The sequence below is a fragment of the Patagioenas fasciata genome, chromosome Z, assembly GCF_037038585.1.
Source record: "Patagioenas fasciata isolate bPatFas1 chromosome Z, bPatFas1.hap1, whole genome shotgun sequence".
Lineage (NCBI taxonomy): Eukaryota > Metazoa > Chordata > Aves > Columbiformes > Columbidae > Patagioenas > Patagioenas fasciata.
The window spans coordinates 75,936,049-75,949,722 of NC_092560.1; the positions used below are offsets into that span (position 1 = coordinate 75,936,049).

General features: G+C 53.7%; 1 protein-coding gene across 4 annotated transcripts in view; it reads right to left on the reverse strand.

Annotated features, from left to right (window-relative positions):
- Window positions 1-13,674, reverse strand: part of CNTFR (ciliary neurotrophic factor receptor) — a 216,199-nt gene that overhangs the window by 88,139 nt on the left and 114,386 nt on the right. For all 4 annotated transcript variants that reach the window (XM_071802309.1, XM_071802310.1, XM_065860716.2 and 1 more), the window contains one exon: window positions 3,511-3,592. In XM_071802309.1, coding sequence (XP_071658410.1) covers window positions 3,511-3,592 — 82 coding nt within the window. The remainder of the gene's footprint in view (window positions 1-3,510; window positions 3,593-13,674) is intronic.

Consider the following 13,674-nt stretch of genomic DNA (forward strand, 5'->3'; position numbering starts at 1 on the left):
CCCTGTGGATGGGGCAGCACCCATCTCTGGAGGCAGACTGTCACCCATCCTGCAGCCCATGTGAACCTGGGTTACCTCCAGCACTTACCCACACACTGGAGAGACATCCCTGGACCACTTCCTCAGCAAGTCTGGCAGACAGGCCAAACACCACCTTACACCAACATATTCTGGCAGCTAATCCCTGCAAGCCTCATCTCTTTTTATCCCTGCTTCCAAGTCTACCCAGTGCATTGCCTTTTCCTTTGCTAAACTCAAGAGGACTGAGATGGGTGTTCAAAATGCCCCTGAGCTGGCTACCTGACCAGGCTGGGCAAGGATGTGTGTTCAATGCAGCAGCAGCAAGCAATTGCCATCGCACCACACTGAGCGCACTGCTGGAGCCTGCCAGAGACATCCAGCATGGGGGGCTGAGCAGTGAGGGGTGATCGGTTTAGCAGAAATAGGATTAGCTGTGTATGCATCAAGCAGCTCCCGGCTGGCAGCAGTGCTGGCGGCTCCAGCAACACCCATGGTCCAACACGGCTGCCCCAAAATGGCATCAATGCCAGAGGCAAAGACCCCGAGGTGGAGGTGGGCTGAGGGCAATCGCTGTTTGGTGGTTTGAACTATCCTGGGAGTGAAGACACAACTTGGGAAATCAGGGATGCTTCTCCTGGGAAGTGGCATACCCCACCTGCAGCTAAGCACCCTTATCCATCCCTGTGTCCTCCAGTTGAGGTGACACAAGGGACCATGCTGTGGGAGAACCTCTCGCTAACACCCTCTTTCACTCCCCCTCTGCCCCATGCCTGCAGCAGGACACTCAAAACCCTCTGCCCAAGACCGAACATCAGTGACCTCCTCCCAGCGTCCCCCTGGGGCTGCCCTAAGCGATGGCTCTGGTCTCCCACTGCACAGTGCCCACCCCTGCAGGTGGCTGGAAGCGGCAGTGCCCAACAGGGTGGTGCAGGTGTAATTTTAGAAACCTGCCATAAATGCAAAGCAAAGGAGCTCTGTGGTCAGCGTGAGATAAAGTATCCAGATTCACTTGCCTCTGAGCCTTCCCACCTCCCACAAGCTTGTGGAGCACTCTGGGCTCCCACATCCCAGACAAATGCACCCTTTGCTCCCCCAGCTCCATGGAGTAGGACCAAAGATGAGCAGCAGAGGGGTTAATGAATGAGCAGCCTCACCTCCTCTGAGTCCAATGCTGCTTTTATTAATTCATGTGGCACTTTGCAGGATGCTCCAGTAATCACCAGGGTGCACGTGAGAGCCAGGAGCGGGTGGCCAGTCTCACTGCGCCGTGCTCGTGCTTACTTAACAGCTTGTCACATCCTCCTCACTCAAGTATTCAGTGCTAATGCATCTCTTAAAGTGCTTCATGAGCTATTAAAGTCGAGCGTGCCTCAAGCACATGATAAATGGACTCTATGCCAGCGTCTTCCCCCCACTCCACCCTGGTCTCTGCCACCAGTGGGATTAATCCATCCTCCCACCCTGTTCCTGATGTGCTTCCCTAGCCCCTGGCTGGTGAGGGGAGGCTGCAGCAGGGCAGGGGGTGAGCTCTGGATGGGGGAGACGGAGCATGTACTCTCCAAAGTCCTTGCCCAAAGCATCACCTCCGTGTTTCAGAGAGGTGCACAGGAGGGACACACGGTTCCCCTGGGAAACAGATTGAGGACAGTCCTAGAACTGGCCTATTAGCCTTTCTCCAGCTCTAATACCAATTTTCTCTCCTTCTTTCCTTTTTACAACCCCCAGTGCAGAGCAGCCTATCTGGTTCCTGCTGATGGGGAGAGCCCTGCCTCACTCCATGCACCCCTCCAGGTGACTATTGAAGCTCTCAGGTCTCAGTAGCTTTGCTTTCAAGCTGGTGTCCCAGACATCTCTCTCCCAGATGCAGGCAGGCATGGGAAAGAGGAGAGATACAGGGACAGGCAGGCTATGCTGCCAAATCCCTGAATCCTGCCCAGTCACAGAGCAGAAGGTGACAGTCACTGCAGCTTGCCTGGCCAGTGGCATTGCCCAGGGCTGTGCTCACTGCTGTCAGCAGCAAAACACATGGCCCTGGACAGCACTGTTGGGGAGCAGCATTTGTTTGTCTGTCTAGACAAAACATTTGAAGTGTGTGTAACCCTGGAGTAGCTGACACTTCTGTGTTTTGTGCATTCCCTGTGCAACAGGTCTGGGCTGCCGTCCCCACAACATAGAGGGAAGCAGCACGGTGCACTCAAGGGATGCTCTGGTATCTTTGACAGGGGGTCCTTCAAGGCTTCCCAAGCATCTGTCCTGCAAACACATCAGGACCAAGCAGCACTGCTTCTCTGCAGAAAGCATCACACCACTGCATGCAGCGCACAGCTCAGCGCCCAAATGCTACAAGCAGGTGCCCTGGGATTGTTCCTCCAATGCCACTCAGCAAGCTCCCTCCATGACCAAAGGGTGGTGATCCCCACATGATGGGGACATGTCACTGAATTCCAAGTGCTTTGTGCCCAAACAAGCAAGGCTGTCAGCTTCCAGCAATGTAAACCCACCCAGCTGAATTTAGGAGAGCTCAGTGATGTGCTCTGGCTGGGTTCCTCAATCCCGTAGAGCCTATGGATGCACAGGTGTCCTTACTGGAGTTAATCGGCAAAATCCTCCTCTGTTGTCCACCAAAAGCAACTACAGCCAGGCTAACTGCCAGGAAAGCCAGCAAATTTTGGATGTCCTCTATTTTGTCCCATTTTTTCAGAGCTGCTACAGGTGAAGCCACAGCAGGACGCAGCCCACTGCCTCACAACCTTCCTGCTCCTGCCTGGACCAAGAATCACTGGTGTCTCTAACATTTTGTCTCTCTAAAGCCATTGCTAAGGTGAGCCCAAAATCCCCAGCTAACCTGGAGAGGCAGAAGCTAGTGATGGGCACAGATGGGTGGTGGCCATGGGGGCAAAGTCACCCCAAGGAGCTGAGAGCAAGAAGAGGCACCCGTCATGGTCATAGGGTGTCAGGGCTTGGAGGTTGTCAGGCTGATGCTTCTTCCCACCCACTCATCCATTCACGGGTGGGTTGCACAAGCCAGCATGCAGAAAAAGTGGGGTGAAGGGCTGGGAAGCAGGCCCCTGGCTGTAGGGGCACCCTGGGACATGCCTGGAGGTGTGGGTAGGGTAACGGAAACCAGTGGGTGCTGGGAAGGTGCAGGACACCCAAACCCCACAGCGGTGAGCAGGAGGGGACATATGCATCATAGAATCATAGAATTATAGAATCATAGAATCATTTTGATTGGAAGAGACCCTCAAGATCATCGAGTCCAGCCACTACCCTAACACTGTCACTAAACCCTAAGAACCTCATCTACATGTCTTTTAAACACCTCCAGGGATGGTGACCCAACCATGACAGAGAAAAGTGGTAACATCCAGAAATGTACCGTAAGGAAAGCCCAGAGAGTCCGCTCAGCTCAGCCCATGAGAGATGCTGGGGGACTGGCACCAACATTTTTTGGGACCTCCAAGGTTGGAGAGGTGGGAAGAGCCTTACCCTGCTGGCTGTGTCTCTGAGCGTACACCACCACCACCGCGGCGAGCACCACGCAGCAGGCTGACGGGACAGGGTTAGCCATCTGTGGAAGCAAACACAGACAGAAGCAGTCAGGGTTTGTCCCCAACAGACCTTGCACGTGATGTACTGAGAGCTGGTCCCTCCCAGGCAGCTGAAGGACGTGATGGGACCACAAAGAGATGGCCACAAAGTGAGACTCCACCTCGGCTACTGGGGAATTTGCTGCAAAACAAGGCGTTTTGCTGGCACACGCTTCATCGTTCAATGCCCTGTGGCACTTTCCACGGGAGCTGCCAGCACAAACAGGTGCCGGAGGCGATCATAAGCCTTGCACAAATGCTGTAGTTTTCTCATTTCATTTTCCACCTTTCCCTTAGGAAAGACAAATGCTGGTGCTGGTCTCTCCTTGGCAGCTGCAGCATCACCTTAGGAGCAGACACTGCTTGCAAGCGGGTCACAGAGGTTTTTTGAAGAGATCAGAGCATTCCCAAGCACTTCACAGCAGTAGCCAGTGGTCAGGATGTGCAAGATGCAGACCCCAGCACTGGCAGTGCTCTGGTGTGGTCCCTTCTGGCACTAAACTGAGCACCATGCTGTCTGCCAGCCTGATGCAATAGCAGCAGCATTTTTGGGCATGCCAAGGACAGCATAACCCTCATTGGCGTCTTTGCAGTGACCAATGGGTGCTGCATACTGCCTCAGCCACCTGCTGTCAACACCCTGGTGTGCCACAGTGGTTCTCCATCTCTCTGGGTTGCAGTAAGGGCAGAAGATGCTCTGTCCCAGTGCGCCACGCCATGTCCCAGGTGATGCTGGGATGCAAGGCAGTGTGGAGAGGGGGTGGACAAATGACAGCAACAACCACAAGCATGCCCCGTGCAGCCTTGCCAGGCTTGGACACATCCAAGCTCTCCTTCTCTTGCAGCTGTGGCTGCTGGAAGAGACCAGAGCCAGGAGGGAGCTGCTGGGGACTGTGATGGGGATGCCGGCCCACCTGCCAGGATGTAAATAGCACCATGCGTGAAAAGCAAATTACACCTTCAAAACCATTTAAACCTCTCTAATCTCCAGCGCCGTAGCGGTAACGCGCAGAGGATTGCCTTTTAATCTAGAGCATGAGTATGGGCTCGTTAGCCAGATGGCATCCATTTAAACCTAAATAAAGGGGGAGCTGTACTGGCCAGAGAAAAAATACTAGCAAAACATATTCCATTACCCAACACGGCCATTGCAAGAGCCCAGATGGCCTCGGGTTCGCAGCAGGACATGAGCCTTTGCAGGGCTGGAAGGGTAGGCAAGTGGGGCTGGGAGTGCTGTCATGAACAGATTTTGGGGTGCAGCCTAGTCTCAAATGCCTCTCGGGGGGAGGGATGCTGAACGGATGGGGATCCTGAAAATGGAGAGCTGGAAGACAGGGAGAGAAGAGACCCATGGGCCTTGCTGCTGAATTTGCAGCGCTGGGTTTGGGCAGTGAGAGATGTCTCCGGTGCAGCTGCGGTGGCAGAGCGCAGACACGCCGGCCCCAGAGCCCGCTCCCAGCCCAGCCCCAGCCTTCCCTGGTCACCTTCAGCAAATCGCTCTCACCACCTCCCCCGTGACTCAGTTTCCCCACCTGTAAAACAGAGATAATGAAGGTGACCTTCCTTTGAAAGCTCTGGGTGAGAAGCGTTAAGTGCTAATTACAACATCGTTATCATTCACTCGTTTCTTCTCTCCTGCTCCTCTCTTTCCCCATTCTGCTCTCTGCTCTGTGTCTCCATGTGTCCCCAACATGCTTGCAGCGTGGCTCCCCTGCTGCCATCCCACCTGTGTGGCAGCTTGGGGAGTGAGTGACGGCCAGGACCAGAGGTAAGTGGCAATGACAGCCCTCGGGGCAGTGCTGGCACTCAGGTCCCCGAGCTGCCTTGCAAAACAGGAGCTGATTCTAACTACCAATCCAAAATTCACTTCCCACTGAATTTTCCCTTCCTGCAGCCCTGAAAGTTGGTGACTGGCACCAGGAATTAAAGCAGACCAGACATTGCACCAGGACCAGAGTCCTCCCTGCTTCACAGTTCAGGTGCCCCCAGACAGCACAGCCATCGCATCTCTGGGGACAGTGGCAACGACAGGACGCAGGACAGAAGCCCCTCTGACCCCCTGGCAACCAGCCTGCTCTTTGAAAAGCATGAGATCTGCTAGCTGTAGCCTTCGATTTGGCTCATGCTGGTGCAAACATCATGGCCAACCATTGTGCTCCACACCTCAGTCCTGCCAGGAAGTAAAGCCACCTGCCCTCCCCTGCTGCTCCTCATCTTATCAGTTGTTAAAATAATTGCTGCTGCTCCTGCCCATGTGCCTGGCATGGCAAGGGAGCGTTCCTGTCCCGAAGCACCAGCAGTCTCAAGGGTGATGTTGTTTGGCTACAGGTGGAAAAAGAGAGGGAGAAGGGACCTGGCTGAGGCCTCTGGGGACCCTGCGACACAGCCAGTACCCCAAGCAGAGGCCCCCAGTGCTGGCACACAGACCTCGCTGCTCTGCTGCTTTTGCCCTGCAAAACCCCATTTCTTCCCAGAGATGAGCTCGGCTGCTAGGCGGGAGCCAGAGCTATTTTAGTGCGAAAAATCTTGCCAGTAAACCAACTTTTTCTCACTTGAATTGCTTGAATTGCAATTTCCCATGCAGTATTTGCTTTGTTTGCCTGTTTTGCCCAAAGCCATGTTGTTGTTGTTTTTTTTTTCCAAGCACATAACAAAACCTTTGCAATTTCTGCAGATGCTTCTAATGCAAATTTTTATTTGCTGTATTTGCTCATTTAATGGTTTCTCTAGCAAAACGCAGCACACCAGCACGCAGGCGCGCGGGCCAGTGAGCAGCAGCTCGCCAGGCGTGCAGATCCCTGGGCTGTGTCCCCGCTTTGGCACGGACCAGTTGAAAGGTGACGGTGGGGAACCGTATTTATTACACAGTAAATCCAGCAGTGTGAAACTCAGTCTTCTGTGGAAAAAAAGAGGTTGGAGAATATTTGCTTTTGCCGCTGTAGTGAATCATTTCTTGGTGGCAGAGAGGAGAAAGGAGCCTGGGCAGGAGGAGAGGGAGCCGAGGGGGCACACAAGATGTGGTGGCCCAGCAGGTCTGGAGCTGGAGCCACCTCCAGCAGTCTTCCTCACAGTCCCTTGTTTACTGTTTTGGAAGGGACACACCAGTTAATCCTTCCTTGCCTCATCCTCTGCACCAAGGGCAATGAAGACATCAATCACAATCACTCTTAGCATTAGAGAACTCAATGTAGACATGAACATGGTCCTCTCTGGCAGTTCTTGATCTAAACCAAATACATTTCCAGTCCTGCTTTCCCTGAGCTGGATCAAGCTACACATGAGTGGAATGTGGCCAGATGTGCATGAAGGTAAGCCCATGGGCTGTCCCTGCAAGCAGGAGTGAAGGGGCACAGCTGTGTGACATTAACTGCCGTGGTATGATGGGGTGAGGACTGTCCTGAGGTGGGCAGCAAGGGCAGAGAGGATTGTGTATCCAGGCAAAAATCAGGATGCTGCCGCCTGCTGAATAGTCCCAGTGTCCTCTTTTGAGCAGGCAGGGAGATGGAACCTTTCCAGCTCACCGGTAGAAGGATCCCCAAAGCCATGGGGATGCTCTTTGGTAATGGGGTATTAAGTCCCCTCTCTAGAACGAGGGTTTCCTACTGAAAAAAAGGGGTGCTTTCAATACCTAGTGTTTCCACAACAAAGTTTTCTGTTGGGCAATTTCCCATCACTGGCTGTTACAGGGCCTGGCTCTGAAGTGGTGGCTGGACGGAGAAAAATACTCCATTAAGTCGTTTCTTCCCCATGCACCCCCTTCCAGTCCTGCCCAGAGTCTTCCAAAGGAGCTCTGCAGCACCTGTACTGCAGACAGCAGCTGCAGATGCTTTGATAACCCTGTATTGCAGACACCAACTGCAAACTCTGGTATGCTTGTACTGCAGGCAGCAGCCTGCAGATGCTACAGTACACCTGTTCCGCAGACTCTCAGAGCAGATGCTACCTTACACCTGTACTGCAGATGCCACCTGTAGAATCATAGAATAGTTTGGGTTGGAAGGGACATTCAAAGGTCCTCTAGTTCAACCCCCCTGCCATGAGCAGGGACATCTTCAACTAGATCAGGTTGCTCAGAGCCCCATCCAGTCTGGTCTTGAATGTCTCCAGGGATGGGGAATTGACCACCTCTCTGGGCAACCTGGGCCAGTGTTTCACCACCCTCACTGTAAAATATTTCTTCCTTATGTCTAGCCTGAATCTCCCCTCCTTTAGCTTAAAACCATCATCCCTTGTGTTATCATGAAACTACAGTACACCTGTACAGCAGACACTGATTGTTGACCTTACAGTACACCTGTACTACAGGTGCTCACTGTAGATTGTACCATACGTTTGTACCGAAGATGCTGACCATGAACACTGCAGTACCTCTCCTGCAGGAGATGTCACGATCTGCCTGTCTCCAAGGTGTGATCCTACACCTGTAGTGCAGACATCAACTGTAGCTGTTACAGTGGGAAAGGACAGAAGAAACGAAGGAGAAAGAGAAGAAAATGAAGAAGAGAGGAGAGGAGAGGAGAGGAGAGGAGAGGAGAGGAGAGGAGAGGAGAGGAGAGGAGAGGAGAGGAGAGGAGAGGAGAGGAGAGGAGAGGAGAGGAGAGGAGAGGAGAGGAGAGGAGAGGAGAGGAGAGGGGAAGGGAAGGGAAGGGAAGGGAAGGGAAGGGAAGGGAAGGGAAGGGAAGGGGAGGGAAGGGAAGGGAAGGGAAGGGAAGGGAAGGGAAGGGAAGGGAAGGGAAGGGAAGGGAAGGGAAGGGAAGGGAAGGGAAGGGAAGGGAAGGGAAGGGAAGGGAAGAGAAGAGAAGAGAAGAGAAGAGAAGAGAAGAGAAGAGAAGAGAAGAGAAGAGAAGAGAAGAGAAGAGAAGAGAAGAGAAGAGAAGAGAAGAGAAGAGAAGAGAAAAAAGTTGTTGCTTCATGCTGTACACTTGCTAAGAGTCTCAAAATCTCCTGGTCCTGCAATGCACTATTTGTACTGAACTCTGCTTTGCTGCTTAAGAGGAAAGAGAAGTTTTAGCATCTCTTTAATACACGCTATCAGAAAGCCTCACCTATACAGCCAGAACCCCTGCTGCTTGAAAAGTCTTCTTAAATCTAATTTAAACCCCCACTGTCAACAGGGCAATTAGCACTGTCCCCCTGGACCATGAACACCAGGGGAATGACTGGGCCAGCTGAACCTAATTCACTCACGCTCTCAAGGAGGACAACTTTCCTCCCTCCACCTCCTCCCTTTCCAGTAACGAAGCAGAGCGAGATGTCCTGAAGGAAGGATCCCCCCATGTCACAGCCACTCCATCATCATGTTGGCCCAAAGAGCGCTGCCAGAACGCTGGGTGGCTGCACAGCACCTCCTGCCCTCGTGACCTAGGAGAGATGGACTGAAGGTGGATGGATGGACTTCAAAAACTTTTCCAGCTGCTTTGGTTGAAGATGTGCCCCTGATGGTAGCCACAGGTTTTCAGGGCTGTTGGCTCCAACATACATACTGAAGTTGCTCCATCTTCCTAGGGTGTCACTGGTAGGATGTCTCAGTGAGAAAGGCAGTGACCAAGGCTGCTCCCTGTGCCTGTGGTGATGGGGATCTCCTGGAGGGAGAATCAGCCCAGCTAAAACCAGAGCTGCTTTCCAGGGGGTACTGCAGAATCCAGGGGCTCCAGGGATGGGATGGTCTGGGGAGGAACAAGCAATCCATGAAACATCTCAGGCTGTCTGGGAGCCTGCCTGATTGGCAACCTGGCTCCCAGGACAGGGAAATTCTTGCAAGGTGCTCCCACGCAAGGATCTGTGGAAAGGCCAGTGGGGTCCTGAGACTCCAAATAGCAAGGTCTTCACACTGTAGCTGCAGGGGCTGAGGGATTTCTGCTCCAAGAGCAAGGTGGGTTCCTCTACTCTCAAACCACACCTTGCAGCTCCTGCAAACTGACCAAGTGAGCCCTAACTCATCAGGAGACTGAAGCCCACACCCTTGTCCCCGGGAGGACAAGGGACACACACAGGTGTGCTATGACCTGCCTCCTCTATGGCCTGAGGACAGGCTGGGGAACCATCATTGCAATGTGGCTCCCTGCCCACCACATCCCACCTCCACGAGCAATGCCGGGAGAGCATCACACAGGTACACTACAGGGAACCTCTCCAGTGGCCCTGCCTACCAACAGCCCTCGGTGCCATGGCCATCACGAGGCCACGCTGACGCACAGGCAGCTGCCTGCTGCTGCCTGTCCTCTCTTCCCTCTTCCCACTCGGAGCCATAAAGGGGGACATTTCCCATGGCCTGTACCTGTCCTTGTAATGACCGTCACATCAACCAGCCTTGCTGCAAGTGGAAAGCAGCAGTCCAAGCCCAGCCATCTGCTCCAGTGGCAATAAAAGCCAATGCAAAGCACACGTACTAATAAGCACCAGACATCTTCAAAATTGGCACCAGGAGAAAGAACGGCAGGGCAGGAGGGGGCATGAATCCCCAAAGTGGAGGCTGCAGGGAAACATTAATCCAAGCCTATTCCTCAAGGACAACGGTGCCACATGGTACAGCTGTACCTGAGCCCCACGTCTCCACACGCCACGTTTCCACACCCCACATCCACACCCACACAGCCTTGGAGATGGAGGAAAGCTTGGACCAACAATGTGAAATGCCACTTTCATCCTCTTTTCACTCAACGTTTTCCAGCTCCCTGCAAAGAGAGGCTGCAGGAATCAATCAGATGTTTGCTTCTACTAAAGAAGTGCCAAAGACAGTGTTTTATCCTGGACTCTCCACTCAAGTGTGCCCTTGGGTTGTTTTTTCCATAGATGCTTTCCCTAGTGCTGTGGAGCGATGACACCATGCCAGGGATAGACAGGGGAGGTCAGAGATGGGAGGTAGATGGGAGATGCTCATGGTCCAGGCATCTCCCAGTGCTCCTCCCTGGAAGCTGCAGAAATCACCCAAGATGGGTGCGTGTGGGGGCAGATCCTGTTCGCACCTCCTCCCCAGGCTGTGATTACTGTGCGAAGGAGCTCTTGGTGCCACACTGAATTTTTGCACTTCAATACCAAGGCTCCACTCAGAAAACTGCACTATTAATAATGGCGAAAAAAACTCAGAATAAAATACAAAAGCAAAACCCACCTTCCATACACTGAGCAAACAGCCACAAACATTTTGGGAAAGTCCTGCTGCCTCACACCAGGTTCAGTTTGTGATTTCCAGGCAAACACTGGCAACATTTCTTATTTTTGCCTGTAGGACTGATTGCCCTTCAAATCCCGCAGGATGTGACCCCACCTGCAGTCCTGTGTCCAGCTCTGGAGCCCTCAGCACAGGACAAACATGGACCTGTTGGAGAGGGGCCAGAGGAGGCCACATAAATGATCAGAAGGATGGAACAGCTCTGCTGTGAGGACAGGCTGAGAGAGTTGGGGTTGTTCAGTCTGAAGAAAAGAAGGCTCTGGGGAGACCTTATTGCGGCCTTTCAGTAGTTAAAAGCGGCATATAACCAAGATGGGCAGAAATTATTACACTGAGGGTGGTGAGACCCTGGCCCAGGTTGCCCAGAAACGTGGTCGATGCCCCGTCCCTGGAGACATCCCAGGCCAGGCTGGATGGGGCTCTGAGCAACATGATCTAGTTGAAGATGTCCCTGCTCATTGCAGGGGGGTTGGATCAGATGACCTTTGAAGGTCCCTTCCAACCCAAACCATTCTATGATTCGGCTCACAACCCTGTTTTTCACCTTGAGGAGGGTCTGTGGCCAGGCTGCTTTATGAACTTCCCAACACCCCTTAAAATGCAAACCTCCTGGGGAGAGTAAAGCATCCTAGTGTTACAATCCAGACTGTACCATGGCCATGTGCTGTTCTGAGCAAAACAAAGAGGAAAGGAAGGACAGAGAGACATCGTCCGGACTTCTTCCACCAGCTGGATGCCCATGGCACAGTGGACATGGCATAGGGCAGCATGGTGTTTCCAAGCCTCAGGAGCCTGGTTGCTAGTAATGGCGACTTTCAGTGGGGTCTGGCCACAGGACCTTTAACATCCCCCTCAGTGGCACCTGGAGGCATAGGGACAAAGGGGTTTGGCTTCAAATACGAAGACTGCACCCCTCAGCAGCCCAAACTTGCTCCTCCGGAGATCTGTTTTCTGCAACACCCCTGTGCAAGGGGCTGGACACCAGTGTGGGCACTGGGTCTGAGTTCACTGGTACTGGGTTACTCCAATGCTACCACACTGGAGAGGTGAAGGGCACCATGGCGCTGCAGCAACACAGTGACAAGCGGGGTGAAACCACTGGCTGCTGCCCCAACCCAACTGCTGGCACCCTGCAGCCCACAGGACCCTTTCCACCCCAGTGCACACAAGACCAGGCTGGCTTGTCCCCAGAAAACCTCCTGGTGGTGATGTCCCCAAGCCAAGGGCTGCTACAGCTCAGTCCCAAATCAACAAACACAGCCAAAGACTGAGTCCACATCATCACTGCTCAGAAAGGAGGGCAGGTGTGCTTTTTGCCAGCATGCTGAGACAGCTGGAGGAGGATCAGACCCTGAAGCTTGTGTTGCGGGAGCTCAGAGACGTCAGCAGGATTGGACTGAGAAGCACTGGAAGAGACCTTGGCAGCCCATCTTGTCCAGGGAGGGAATAAGATGCTGGCTTAGCAGCTGGGAGCGTAAGGGAGGGAGCATCCAGTTGTACAGAGCTTGATGGGCATTTTAATTCTGGCTTGTTTATTTGTTTGGTCTTTTTTTCTTTAACTGCTTGGCACAGAGGAAGCCACTCCAGTGACTCTGAAACCACCTCCCCAGAGATCCCTTGGTATGATTTGTTTTGCTTTGCTTCATCTCTCCCCACGCCTGCAGCTGGGGCTGGCAGGAGGAGGGGGTGGGTAGGGGCCAGGCAGCCTCTGGGGTGTAGGGAGGACTGAGGGCATTGCTGGGGGCAGGCAGGGGCTCAGGATGCTGGGGACTGCCTGCTCCCCACTGGTCTCTGCTTCCTGCCGTTCCCCATCCAGGTCCTGCAGGAGATGCTGGGCTCCCCACTCTGCAATCCATCCAGCCATCCCAGGAGCTCCCTCCATTCTTTGGCACATGGGCCTCCTTCCTGGCACAATGTACCATCGGGGACAGCAAATGGCATGAGGAGAGCATGAGGATGGTCCAAGGATCAAGCTATGGCCAGGCTGTGAGCCCACCCCAGCCCTCCCCTCTCACCCACTGCTCCATGGGGTTCAGGGCGATCCTCTGAGCCCTCGCCAGATGGGGTGCCCCAAAAGAGGAGTGGTATTACAAGTGGGTGAGCAGGTTGAAAGGCACATCACTGGTTTGCATGCTAGTCAAGCTGCTCTGCACTTGTCTGCTCATGAAACGCAGCTGCACTGCAGCCACCCCTGGTTGTGCCCCACTGCACCCTTCACAAGCCACGCAGTCCCTCCGCACCCCAACCTACCCCACCTCCATGGCCCCAGGCTCCCCGCAGCTGACCAGCACGTTTTGCGGAGATGGCCATGGTCGGTCGTGCCTGATGGCCTTGTGCTTCTTGGTTTGCATGAACACCACGTGTGCCTTCGCCTCCAAATACCCGCAGTGCACTTTGACCATGAATTTGCAAATGCCACAACGTGACAGTCTCCTGGAGAGTTGTCCCTGCAATGCTTTGACACCACCAGCCACCCTAGGGTCACCAGCCCACAAGTCACTGTAGGGACACAAGCCATGCCAGGCAGGCAGGACAGATGTGACAGTGGGGATGTTTGTTCTGCACTTGCATATGTGCTGCCCGCTGGCTCTCTCCCCACCGCAAGGATGTTGCCCCAAACCTGCACATGCTGTAAAGAAACACAAGCCCCTCACCAGATGGGGTTTGGTCCTCCCCAGTTCCATCCAGCTTCTCCACCTCACTCACCCTGTGCTGTCCCCAGCATGCCCTTTGCTGCCTGCTGAGGGCTGTCCCCAAACGCCACAGTAGCACCTGTCTTTTGCAGCAGGCAATCAAGCACGCTGCAAAATCATGAGTTGGGGGAAACTGAGGCATGGGACTGCTCTGTGACACCCAAAGGACAAACAAGGAGAATGGCAGTGCAGGGAGAGA